This window comes from Pogona vitticeps, chromosome 1 (assembly GCF_051106095.1).
Source record: "Pogona vitticeps strain Pit_001003342236 chromosome 1, PviZW2.1, whole genome shotgun sequence".
NCBI classification, from domain to species: domain Eukaryota; kingdom Metazoa; phylum Chordata; class Lepidosauria; order Squamata; family Agamidae; genus Pogona; species Pogona vitticeps.
Genome location: NC_135783.1, coordinates 247,179,017 through 247,192,550, shown reverse-complemented (window position 1 = coordinate 247,192,550; position 13,534 = coordinate 247,179,017). Strand labels below are relative to the sequence as shown.

Sequence of the window (13,534 nt, the reverse complement as noted above, 5' to 3'; positions counted from 1 at the left end):
TTTTTCTAACTTTCTTAAAGGCTGTAGTGGGGAAATTGATGGGATAAATATTTTTCTATATCTATTCCAGATTTGTATCATGCTTTTTTAAAAAAATGATTTTCAATCTTCTTTACAACACCAGTATTATTTTGTTGAAAAAAAATTTTTCTGGGTCGTTACCAAACTCTTGAAATTCCAATCTTGACCATATTAATTTATTAGATTGTATTAAAATAGCTGCCATATTTCTCATTTCATTAGCAGTATAATATAATTTTATATTAGGAAAACCTAATCCTGTTTAGACCAGTAAGTAAAGGTAAAGGTTTCCCTTGACAAATGTCCAGCCACGTCTGACTCTAGGGGGCAGTGCTCATCCCCGTTTCCAAGCCATAGAGCCAGCGTTTGTCCATAGACAGTTTCCGTGGTCACGTGGTCAGCATGACTAGACATGGAACGCCATTACCTTCCCACCAAGGTGGTACCTATTTATCTACTTGCAATTTTACATGCTTTCAAACTGGCAGGTAGGCAGGTGCTGGAACAAGCGACGGGAGCTCACTCCCGCGGATTCGATCTTACGACTGCTGGTCTTCCAACCTTGCCTCACAGAGGCTTCTGCGGTTTAACCTGCAGCACCACCACGTCTCTCCAGTTTAGACCAGTACTTTATTTTACTAATTCTTGTTTTTTTTTATCACCATTACAACATTTGTTAATTATATTTTGCCAATCTTTAAAATCTTCCTCTAACAGCTTTACTGATATCATTCTGAATAAAAAATAATTTTGGGTAATATTTTAATTTTGCATATTGCTATCCTTTCAAATCATGATAATTCTGTTCTTATTAACTCCTTTAATTTATCTTTAACTTCTTGCTTTATCAAAATTTTCTTTTTAAAAAAGTAATAAATTTTTCGTCATGTTTATACCTAAGTACTTTTACATATTTTAATCTTAAATTGCCTTCTAGTTCTTTCTTCCTCATCTTTAACGTAATTAAACAACATAATCTCTGACTTCTGACAATTTGTCTGTAGACCTGCCACCTCCTCAAATTCTTTCAAATGCAGTTTAATCTGATTCATAACCCTCAATGGATTCTCTGTTGTTAATAATAAGATAATCTTAATGTTGTCTTAAGGTTGTCTTAGGTATCCTGTCTAATAGCTTCATCAATATCTCTATAACTATTGCAAATAATATTGGGGAAAAGTGACATCCCTGTCTAGTACCTCGACGTAGGGATATTTCACCTGTTAGTCCATCATTTACTAGTACTAGGAATTTTTAAGGAATTACTAAAAACGTTTTTATTTAGACAGGCCTTCCCAGATATATTATACCTTGATACAACAGCGCTGAAATAACTTTAAAAAACAACAAAAAACCTGTAGAAACATTCTCCAAATAAAGTTGATTTACAAATTTTTTAAACGATTCCCAAATCCTGATTTCTCTATCATCTATTTTAATGCTGGTCATTCTACATAATCAAATGTTTGAATATATCCAGTGTCATAACTTCTGCCTTCACTTTTTGTTGGTCAATAATATGTATTATTGACTCTTCTAGTCAAATCTGCCATTTGTCACCGTACCATAAAACCATTCTGATCCTCTTTTATGTATTTACCAATACTGTAAAGTTATTCATTCTCCTTGCTAATAATGCTGAATAAATAAATAAATAAATAAATAACATATCTTGGCATTAAGGAAACAGGCCTATAAGCACTTGGATTAGACAAATCCTTATTAGGTTTAGGAATTAATATAATCAATGAATGCTTTCAATACTTGGAATTTATTATCTTTCCATAATCTTATTAAACAGCAATCTCAATTTTGGTATCAACATATTTTTAATTTTTTTTATAATATTCTGTCCCAATCCATCCATGTCTGATGTTTTCCCTATTATAAGTTACTAATAATATTTTTTATTTCTTTTTCTTTCACTAACTGCTCCGTTAAATCTCTATCACTCTCTCAGAGTTTATTTCTCATTTTTGTGTATGTTTTAATATGCTTAAACAATGGCTTATCACTTTTATAAAGTTTACTTTAAAATTTATGAAATACTTCCAAATTTTGTTTCATTCAATTTCTATTGATACCCTTTTCATCTCTAAACATTCCAATTACACTCTTTGCTTTTTGTTTCTCAGCCAACATTCTAGAATTTTTACTACTAAATTCAAAGTATTCTCTTTTCATATATGTTAAATTCCTCTGAATCTTTTCTGTTTCAATATCCTGTAGTTCTTTTTTTTTGCTTGTATTTCTGATGAAATTTTAATATACCTGTCATTTATAAAATTCAGCTCCAGCCCTCTTATTTCATCCTCCAGCTTTAACATTTGTTTTTCTTTTTACCTTTTTAAATTACAAGATTCTTTAATATTCAAACCCCAGATTATATACTTCATAGTATCCAAACTCAGGGTTTACTATTTCCTCTAACATTCATATTCCATATTTCCATCAATTCCTTCTCTATTTTCTCTACTATATGTAGATGTTGCAAAATACCTATATCTAGCCTGCATCTCCTAGCTTCTTTATAATCATGTGTAACCTTAAAAAAATTCACCAATGTGCGATCTGTTACTTTTACTAACCCTACATCTGTTTTACAAACTCTGGATTACAACTCTTTAGCTACAAATATATAATCTATCCTAGAATAATTTTTGTACACTCCATGCCTCAGTTCCATATCATCTACATCCCTACATATTGATTTGTAAACTCTATTTAAAGCATGTTACAAATAATATAATATTTCCCCAACTAAAGTCAAACATTGAACAATACATGAACTCCTCCTCTTCCTTCTTCTTCTTGTTCTGCCTCTTCATTTCTTCCTCTTATCTGCTTGACTTATCTTCCACCACTCCGATCATATCGTCCACTCTGATCATATCATAACATACCACCAGCAGCTCCCTCCTGTTCCTCATCCTTCTCTTCTTCTTCCTCTTCTTGCTCCAAACTTGTAGATGATTCTTTCTTTCTATCTGCTCTTACAGCTTCTTGGTCTGCCTGGATGTCATCTAGCAAGCCCCACTAATGCAACAAATCCACACCTTGCTCCACTGAAGTTATTATATGGTGCTTCCCTTAATAAAATACTTTCATATAGATTGGGTACCCCACTCCCAGTTATATCTTATACCATTCTTGATGAGCACCACATTTCACAACTCCATTGAACAGTTTCAGGGGAGATTTCTTGGCAGATCTGAATAGCTGCCTCTTTACATTTTACTGTCCAGACTTTCGTCTCAATGGATTCATTAACAATTCTTTTTTAATAAAAATTTGTGAATCTCAGCACAATATCCCTTGGGAATGTGCCAGATCATCACTCTGTGTGACACACTCTCTATGTTGTTTTCAGCCATTAAAAAAAAGCATCTAGAAGGTTCTTGACCTGTACTCCTGAATCTGTTCACTCAGAGAATCTGTAAATTCTCACATTTTTTCTACGATTTCTGTCCCTAATGTCAGTAATTTTCTTATCAATTTGATTTAATCTTTCTTTCTGCTGATTGATTAGTGTTGCATTTGTTTTTGCCAACTTTTCAGTTTTTTGAACCTTCAACCCCAATGATTTCAAATCTTTCTTAATATGTTCTGTAGCTTTCTCCATCTCTTTCTTTAACTGTGTCACAAATCCGTGAGAGGTTTTTTTTTTTTTTCATTATCTGGATTCATTTCCCTGGTAGTTTTCTCATTATCAGCTCTCCTTTCTTTAACAGCTATTTCCATGAGTTTCTTAAATTCATTCATCATTTTTTTTTCTTTTGCCATTTCTCCATGTTCTTCTTCACTACCAGTCTTCTCAAAATCACCTAGTGTTTGCTCTTCAAAAAGCGTTGTCCTCTCCAATCTGCTCAAAATGCTATCTGAAGCATGTTTCTGTTCCCGAACCACCTTCTATTTCTTTTTCAATTGTCATCAAGGCACACAGCCATGTTCTTCTTTCCAACCAGTAGGGTTGGAAAGTTTAGCTCCTTTCACAATAAAAGAAAAGAAAAAGCAATTCTAGTTCTCAGTGGCACAGTTTCACACATCAGAGTTCAAAGATTCACTTCCTGGAAATTTATGAAACTGCAATCTCCACTGAAGTAAACAGTCCTCATATAAATTTAGAGTCCAACAAGATTCAACTCAGCCAGATATTACAGTGTCCTTCACTCCTCCATCCACAGCTTTCCAATGCCAGTTTCATTCTCCAACTAGAAGGCATGGAGGAGATAAGGAACATAAATTTCCAGGCTAGTGGCTTCAATCAGCTTCAATCAAGCGCTGCTTCCACAACAAACAGAGTGATATATTAGCTGGTGGAGACAAGTCACAGCTTTTCTTTACCTAAAACCATAAATCAACCCCTCCTTTCAGCTGCTCTGCTCTCTTCCAAATGCAGTACTCACTGAGGTAAACAATCATAAATATTCATATCTTTTAGGTCTTATCAGGATGCAGATATTTTCAACATCTTTATTACTTACTCAGGCCTTGTACCTTTTTCAAGGGTGCAATGTGAAGAAAAATATTCCAAAGCACTAGAGAGTGTCTGCTTACATTGCAGACACCCAGAGGTTCCCCCTCATCATTTATAAATTGCATGTATAAAGTTCAATATTTAATCGCCAGTACTTCTAGTTAAAGGATCTCAGAGAGGAAGGATGGCAAAAAAAAAAACCCTCTGTGTGAGATTTTGGAGAGCGACTGCAATATAAATTGGATAAACACAAGCCTAAACTGATTATTGGCCTGATTCGCTATTTGGAAGAAACACTAAAGGAGGGTCCCAGAGCCTCTGTTTTTTTGGGCTAAATCTGGTTTGTGGAGATTCCTCAGTCACTCCTTCCCCTTCCTGAAGCTATGTCCTCTTAGAAAGGATATATGGATGAAGCTGAAGATCTTCAAGGTTAAGGAGGCAGCTTTGTTCCTTTGCATTTTCACAAAACTAATGCAGTACAAGGGATGTTATTATGTTCAAAAACCACAAAGGGCGGATCCACTTACCATATCAGAGTCATCTTCCTCTTCCTCACATTGGGTTTCAGCTGCCCGGGGATCTCCCTTCACTTTCAATTCTGCAATTACACCCTACAAAAACCAGAAACACAAACTTGATTAAACTTTCTCAGAGAGCACCCTTCCCAATCATGGAGAAGTACAGCCTCCAGGCCTGCACACTAATGATTGTTTATATTTCTCATATGAATGTTAAGTCAAGATTCCTTTCTGATATAAATACAAGTTCACTCCTAATCTCATTGGGAAAAGTTGCACTGCACAGAAACCCCCTGGCAACAGCAACACCAACAGCGGTCACATCACACTTAATTAAGAAAAACAGTTCAATGATATCTGGTTATAGCCCACAGATAACATGTCTTCATTAATCAGATCTTTGGTATTCACTGAAAAAATGTTTAAATAGAAAGATGGGATCTATGCAGGTGAAGGAGAGGAAGTTTACTTTGCCCTGGGGTAAAGAGCTTGGGTTTATTTCTTTCTGGTTTCCTTCAGATTCTGCACTCTCAGCACCTACAAACCACCTATGTACGGCATCTGCACACTTCTTTGTTGACGTTTCCTAGACCAAATGGAACCATTAAATAACGGTGGGTAGTAAGTTTGAAACAATACGGGTTTTGCTTGAAATGACTGTATTGTTGGTCCAGCTGTCTCTTAGCACATCCCCTTCAGCACCCCCCCCCCACACAAAAACACTTCCAACTTGGAAATACATCATTCAAGCATCCATTGGGAAAGCCTCCACTTGGACAAGCCACTTCGAAATATGCTCTAAATAGGTACTAATCATGTTCTCTATTTTGAAGAAAAATGTGGAAAGTATAATTAAGACAATATATATATGGTGGATCATCGATTAACTAAATAAAACCACTATGTTATTCCCACACACACATGTAATATCAGTGCAGCCATACACACATAGTATGAGAATTTTATTTTTTATACATCAGTGTTTGCAGTGCAATATGCATTAATTAAAGGATGTTCACAGCAACCATCCATTATTTTGGTGCTAAAGTGTTCACACCATCTTTAGGACACATCACATGACATTCGAGAAATGGACTGGTGCATCTGTGGATATAGATCAAGACATGCCTTTTATGTTCTTGCTCACAACCTTAAATTATTAGAGCCATAAAACATTTTTTGTTCCTTTATAATCTGATTTGTAGCAGTTTTTAATATAACATCTCTATTTGACAGCATCTTCATGAAGCTTTTCTGACACACTGTGACTGACTTTATAATAGGGGCCTTTCACTCTGCGTTAACAATCTGGAAGCTGAAAGCACAGCATGACAGTCAGGCAACTAACGTATCGTTGGAATACGATGTTAAGAAAATTCCTGATTTTGTCTGCCAACAAAGCTGGTTTTATGGGGGTCACTGACAAAAATGACAGAGAATGACTTTGTAACATTTTACCTTAGAATTCTGCTCTTTAAAGCTGCTCTGGAGAAGAACTCACTGGTTTTCATACCACTCACATGGTATGTTAGGAACAGAAGTCACCTTCAAGCAGCCTCTTCCTTTCCTGCTCACAATAGACAACCATCATCTCCCCACACTTCCAGGAAAAGGTCTTGTCCCATACCACAGATTATATGTCCATAACAAATGTCTGTATGTACACATATTTGGCAAAGAATTACTAGTAATCCCTCCCCATCCCAAAGTATCAATCTTTCTTCTTGTGTTCATTTCTCAGGGTCTTTAAAATTTAGTATCAATTTAGGCAGAGCTCAAAATAATAACATTACATCTTAACAAATGGTAAGACGCAAGTGTACTTTAGTGTATTCCAGCGTACTTTAACCATCCCTTTTTAGCAATTATAATGCAGTGCTATGTATTTCCCCATTTCTGTCTGCTAAGTAGCAAGTGCCTCAGTGAGGAATATATGAAAATTTTCTAGAAAAAAATAAATTGCTATAGCTCTAGGCATCTCCTCAATTAGATCATGACAACATCTGTAACAGATTGAGGTGTTAAGAAAGCCAAATCTTTCTATTTTTCTCTCAGTGAACAGGCAGTAGGTTAAGCAATGACCCTGCATTCTCAACCTGCCACTTCTAAGCCCCCCAGTTAATTAAACATGCCAGTCATAGTTTGTAAAGTAAATATAGTTTTGCTCAATTGCAAGTTTACAATAAGTCTAATAACCTCAAGGAACAGCATGAACTTTACCAAGTCAACTCAACTGAAATCACAGCTATCGAATATAGTAGGCAAATGAATTGAAGAAGCACCCACTAACCTGCCTCTCACACTTGAATTCCTATTGATAAATATAAGCTAATGGTAGCACTGCTTAGTGTTGAGTACAAATTAGAGAAGGATGGTAAAGTTATACCTGTGCAGAAAGTTTTGAAATTTTTAAAAGGACACCATCCCTTTCCCCTCATGTTCACTGTGCCCCTCTAACACACCACTAAAAACCATTCACCACACCCTGCCACGTCTCTGCCCAACCCACTCTTTTTTCCTCGTGCAAGTACAAACTCCTGCCAGGCAGAAGTAGCAGTTTGTGTGCCCTTAGATCTTGTTCTGGAAGACTGCCAAGCTCATATGTTCAAGAGCAGCATTTAGATATTTCATCCCACTGTAAAAACACAACACATCGTATCACCTCATGTTTTTAGGACAGGGGAAAGGAGACAGGCAGAAACAGGCCGGAGGGCTACGTGTATCTACACGACCAAATGTAGGAGTGCAGATGATAAAAGACCTCAAAATGTTCCATGTACTGAGGCGAAAGCAGGCAAAACTGACCCCCCCAAAAAAAGCAAACAGCTGGACATTTTCTGAAACAATCTATAAGTATTGTCTCCCACATTGTTCAAATATTTGTACTGAGGGTGAAAAGAACATGGAAGGTACCGGCACATAAAACAGGCAGCACCTACTTCAAGACAAGGAAACCAATTTAGGGAAAATATTTGCAAGTCCCCTTGCTTTCCTTTCTAGTGAGTTGTTAAATGCTCTTGTACACCTCTTTGCTTGATTTCAAGCTTTGGGAATTAAAAAAAACCCAATGTATTTCCTCCTGAAACAATGACAGGCAGCCATGATTACACAGGCAATACAATGCTATTGCTATCATCCTGCATTGCATCAAACTTGGCCAAATGACAAGGGAAGAAACCAAATCAGGGTGGCTGATGGAACTGTCCTCTTTCTGACCAGACCTCCCAAAGATGGAATGAAGCAAAATACAAGTGGCTATGTACTGATTTCAGGGGATAGCCAATGTATTTTAGTGGACAGAATAAGACTCAGGAGACCTGGGTTCAAATCTCCACTCATCTAAGGAAACATACAGGGGGAGGGTTCGTCGTCGTCGTTTAGTCGTGTCCGACTCTTTGTGACCCCATGGACCAGAGCACGCCAGGCCCTCCTTTCTTCCACTGCCTCCCGGAGTTGGGTCAAATTCATGTTGGTTGCTTCGCAGACACTGTCCAGCCATCTCATCCTCTGTCGTCCCTTTCTCCTCTTGCCATCACACTTTCCTAACATCAAGGTTTTTTCCAAGGAGTCTTCTCTTCTCATGAGATGGCCAAAGTACTGGAGCCTCAGCTTCAGGATCTGTCCTTCCAGGGAGCACTCAGGGTTGATTCCCTTTAGAATTGATAGGTTTGTCCTCCTTGCAGTCCAGGGGATTCTCAAGAGCCTCCTCCAGCACCACAATTCAAAGGCATCAATTCTTCGGCGGTCAGCTTTCTTTATGGTCCAGCTCTCACTTCCGTACATCACTACAGGAAAAACCATAGCTTTGACTATTCGGACTTTTGTTGGCAAGGTGATGTCTCTGCTTTTTAAGATGCTCTCAAGATTTGTCATCGCTTTCCTCCCAAGAAGCAGGCGTCTTTTAATTTCGTGGCTGCTGTCTCCATCTGCAGTGATCATGGAGCCCAGGAAGATAAAATCTGACACTGCCTCCATATCTTCCCCTTCTATTTCCCAGGAGGTGATGGCAGCAGTGGCCATGATCTTAGTTTTTTTGATGTTGAGCTTCAGACCGTTTTTTGCACTCTCCTCTTTCACCCTCATTACAAGGTTCTTTAATTCCTCCTCACTTTCTGCCATCAGAGTGGTATCATCTGCATATCGGAGGCTGTTGATATTTCTTCCAGCAATCTTAATTCCGGTTTGGGATTCCTCCAGTCCAGCCTTCCGCATGATGTATTCTGCATATAAGTTAAATAAGCTGGGGGACAACATACAGCCTTGTTGTACTCCTTTCCCAATTTTGAACCAATCAGTTGTTCCATATCCAGTTCTAACTGTTGCTTCCTGTTCCACATATAGGTTTCTCAGGAGATAGATAAGGTGGTCAGGCATTCCCATTTCTTTAAGAACTTGCCATAGTTTGCTATGGTCGACATCGTCAAAGGCTTTTGCATAGTCAATGAAGCAGAAGTAGATATTTTTCTGGAACTCTCTGGCTTTCTCCATAATCCAGCGCAGGTTAGCAATTTGGTCTCTAGTTCCTCTTCCTCTTCGGAATCCAGCTTGTACTTCTGGGAGTTCTCGGTCCACATACTGCTGAAGCCTACCTTGTAGGATTTCGAGCATAACCTTGCTAGCATGTGAAATGAGTGCAATTGTACGGTAGTTGGAGCATTCTTTGGCACTGCCTTTCTTTGGGACTGGGATGTAGACTGATCTTTTCCAATCCTCTGGCCACTGTTGGGTTTTCCATACTTGCTGGCATATTGAGTGTAGCACCTTAACAGCATCATCTTTCAAGATTTTAAATAGTTCAACTGGAATGCCATCACCTCCACTGGCCTTGTTGTTAGCCAGGCTTTTTAAGGCCCACTTCACTCTCCAGGATGTCTGGCTCTAGGTCAGCAACTACATTGTCTGGGTTGTCCGGGATATCCAAATCTTTCTGATATAAAGGGGGAGGGTTAGCGTTTCTAAAACACTCTTTAATCTTGTGGCACAGAGGTTAAACCGCTGTACTGCAGCCAAAACTGTACTCACGACCTGGGGTTCAATCTCAGGTAGCCGGCTTAAGGTTGACTTAGCCTTCTATCCTTCCGAGGTCAGTAAAATGAGTACCCAGCTCACGGGGGGGGGGCAATGTGTAGCCTGCATAATTAACTTGTAAACCACCAAGAGAGTGCTTGAAGCGCTATGGGGTGGTATATAAGCAGCATGCTTTGCTTTTTGCTTTAAATATCTCACCTACCCTGAAAGCCCTTTATTGGAATTGGTAGAACTGGTACTGACTGACTGGATGGCACATAATACACATAACAGTTATTTCTGGAGGCCAATTCAAAATAACTGGCATGGCAATGCTTCTTAGTCTCATTCTGAATTTTTATCCAGTTTTTAAGCTCCCAAAGAGAAGTGTCAAAATCCTTTTGTAAAAAACAAGCAAACAAAATCTGGCAGGACCAGTTGGTTATCCTCCACACTCCCCCAACACCACCCCAGGTAGTCTGTCCTTCAGGCAATCATTTGTGGGCCCACTTCTGCAACCAGTTCACAACTGGGTGTGTGAAAAGCAGCTGCTTCAGACAGAAACCGGCTGCACAACTGCCCTTGCGTTCAGTATTTCTCCATCAGTTTTCTGGTCAGAGAGTGCATTCCATAGGAGGGATTTAGTTCTTCAACACTTTGCCTAGTTCAGCCCAGCGCAAAGTACAGTTAAATGCATGTATAAACCCTTAGTTTCCAAATTATCTTTAAACATATAAACAGTTTAGTCTCTGTGTACATAATTTTTGGTCAGGATTTGCTATTACTTTCTGTACTAAATCTCTGACCTCAAGAAGCAGATGATGTTCAATGTACATTCACTTGTTTTTCCAGCATTAACAAGGAAAACACTGTGTGTTTATTAAAATGTTTTAACCACAATATCCTCTAAATAATCTCCTATCCATTAGCCTGTTATGATGTGTTTAATGATCCAGGATCATCCCTGATAATCCACACTTCCTTAACATTTATTTATCCTTAACAACTACTGTACACATTTCGGGCACAACACGTTCTTTCCCAAAAGTCCAAAGAATGAGCCAAAACAATGTTTACAATGTAATTGGCTAGCATTTTTTTTAAAGAAATAGAAAACTTGATACTCTATTTCATCTAACCACTCTTAATCTTCCTAGCTTGGGAGGTCAGTGGTTTTCTTTTTATGCAACTTACCTTTTGTGCAAGTTACCTCCTCAGGTAGCACATAGCCAGATAAGAGTGTCTAAGATAAATTTTGCACAAAAGGAAGAACTACAGCTGTCAAAATGTAAACATTGGACAACAAACATTCAAGGAAAATGAGGGAGGGGAAAATGTATATTCTGCAAACTCCTGATTTATATCAGGTCCGCATTATTTGAAATAATATTTTCAGGCAGATGCTCCAAGAGAGAAACACTCATTGGCTGAACCAACAAGTGGGAAAAGTTATTACCATCTTTTAAAGCTGACACAGGAAGACTGTGTGTACTCAAAGCAGGCCAGGCCAGTGTTTTTATTCTCCCTCATGACCCAGTTGCAAGACATGGATGGCTCTAAGCCTCTTCTTGACCCACAGTCAAGAGCACTTTTATACTTGTTATTATAAGGAATGTTTTCCCGTCCACAGCCAGACTTAAAAATTCATAAGTAGGATTCTTAAGACACTATAATGAGTGGGGCTCCAGTCAGCCTGTTTTGCAGACAGTGCAAAATGCAAAGTTTCTTCTCAATTCTGTTGCTTCAATCAAACTGGAAACATTGCATATTTCAAAACCATGTTTGCTGGCATTTCCACCCTTTTGCTCTTTTCATCATCTGCACTAGTCCCTGCCAACTCTTGTGAAGTAGTCCATAACAGTCTTTAACACTTCCTCTGTTTTATGTTTGAGGTAGCGTAAAGAATATCTGCATCTTTTGCTAAATGGGGTAGGGAAGTAAGGAAAGATGCTGCTACCCCATTTTGGAATTAATTCTGTAACCTTTCTTGGATAAAGATACACCATGTTCTGTCTGCAGACAACAGCTTCAGAGAATTTGTACCTCCTTCCACCCACCCCCTCCAAAAAAGGAAGAATGCAGCAATGGATTTGATCTCAGTGGGGAGGCCCAGCATAAATTAGAGGGTCACTAGACTGACAAATTAACCTGATGTCTGGAAATGAACTCATGATGAAAAATGTTAATTACTTTCACTCTGGATGGTACAGTGGAATGACTATTTAGATTCATTTTAAAAGCTTCTTAAAACATTAAAGAAATAATAACCCCATTCTTTGCGAACAAAAAGACCAACTACAAACGAAACAATGAACTAGTAGCCACAGTTAGTTGGATGTACTGACTGATTTAGTCACTTGCAGAAAATCCCAACCAATTCCTCACAATGACAATAGCTTGTTTTGAAAAAACAAAAAAACAAACAAACCCAACAACTTCAAAATATTCTCATGTGTATATAGACACGTATACAATGGTGCCCCTCAAGATGATGTTAATTCGTTCAGTGAAAATCGCTGTCTTGTGAAAACATCGTCTTCCAAAATGCGGTTCCCCATTGGAATGCATTGAAATCCATTTAATGCATTCCAATGGGGAAAAATCGTCGTCATTTTGCAAAAATCGCCCATTGTGAAGCCGTTTTATGAAACGCAGATCAGCTGTAAAAATCGCTGTCTTGCGAAAAATGGTCCCGAAAACACCCATTTTGCAAGTCGCGGGCTCAGCTGTCAAAAACCGTCTTGTGAAAATCAGTCCCGAAAAAAAAAACGTCTTGCAAACCGTCCTCTGAAATATCATCCAGTGAAAATCACCCATAGGAAATACCATTTTGTGAAGCGCTATAGCGATCACAAAAACTCATTGACTAGCGAATTAACCATTTTGCGAGGTAATCGTCTAGCGGGGCACCACTGTACATGGAACATGCAGAGCAAAACAAGGAGGTAAGCAATGTTTTGAATCTCCAACTCATTTTGGATAACCTACATTTGGCAGCAGAAAACAGAAGGAACCCTATCCTACAGCAGTGCTATCCATGGTGCTCTATGGGGATATCAAAGATCAGGAACGAAGCTACTAGGTGTCAACTGCATACTACACAGATGCATACGATGAATTGGGTCTGTAAGAAAACATCGTGCAAATTGCTCCAGTTAAACCCAGCTGCCTTCTCTTCTCTGGTTAGGACCCTAACTATATAAATCAAAGAATGAGCAAATTAAGGGGCTCTGGTCTCAGAATAATGTAGAGCAGTGAGTCATCGTAATAAATCAATGCTCAGGAAATCTCTGGTAGTCTTCCAATAATTCATGTGTTACAGAGTGAGATGATTCATAATCCCTACACCTCTGTGCCTCCTCCTGACTCTGCAGTGAACAATGAATATGTTGATATAAATATGGAGGATGAAGCAGACTTAGTATTAGGCTGAGGAGAAAGTGCTCCGACATAGCCTAAGCCAAGGCCACGTCAGTGGAAAATTATGCTCTTCACTATTTGTTTTCCTGAA

The 13,534-nt window shown here is 38.4% G+C and overlaps 1 protein-coding gene across 4 annotated transcripts in view; it reads right to left on the bottom strand.

The window, feature by feature from the left end:
• Nucleotides 1-13,534, bottom strand: part of COL18A1 (collagen type XVIII alpha 1 chain) — a 202,385-nt gene that overhangs the window by 69,382 nt on the left and 119,469 nt on the right. For all 4 annotated transcript variants that reach the window (XM_072985478.2, XM_078383561.1, XM_072985477.2 and 1 more), the window contains one exon: nt 5,026-5,109. In XM_072985478.2, coding sequence (XP_072841579.2) covers nt 5,026-5,109 — 84 coding nt within the window. The remainder of the gene's footprint in view (nt 1-5,025; nt 5,110-13,534) is intronic.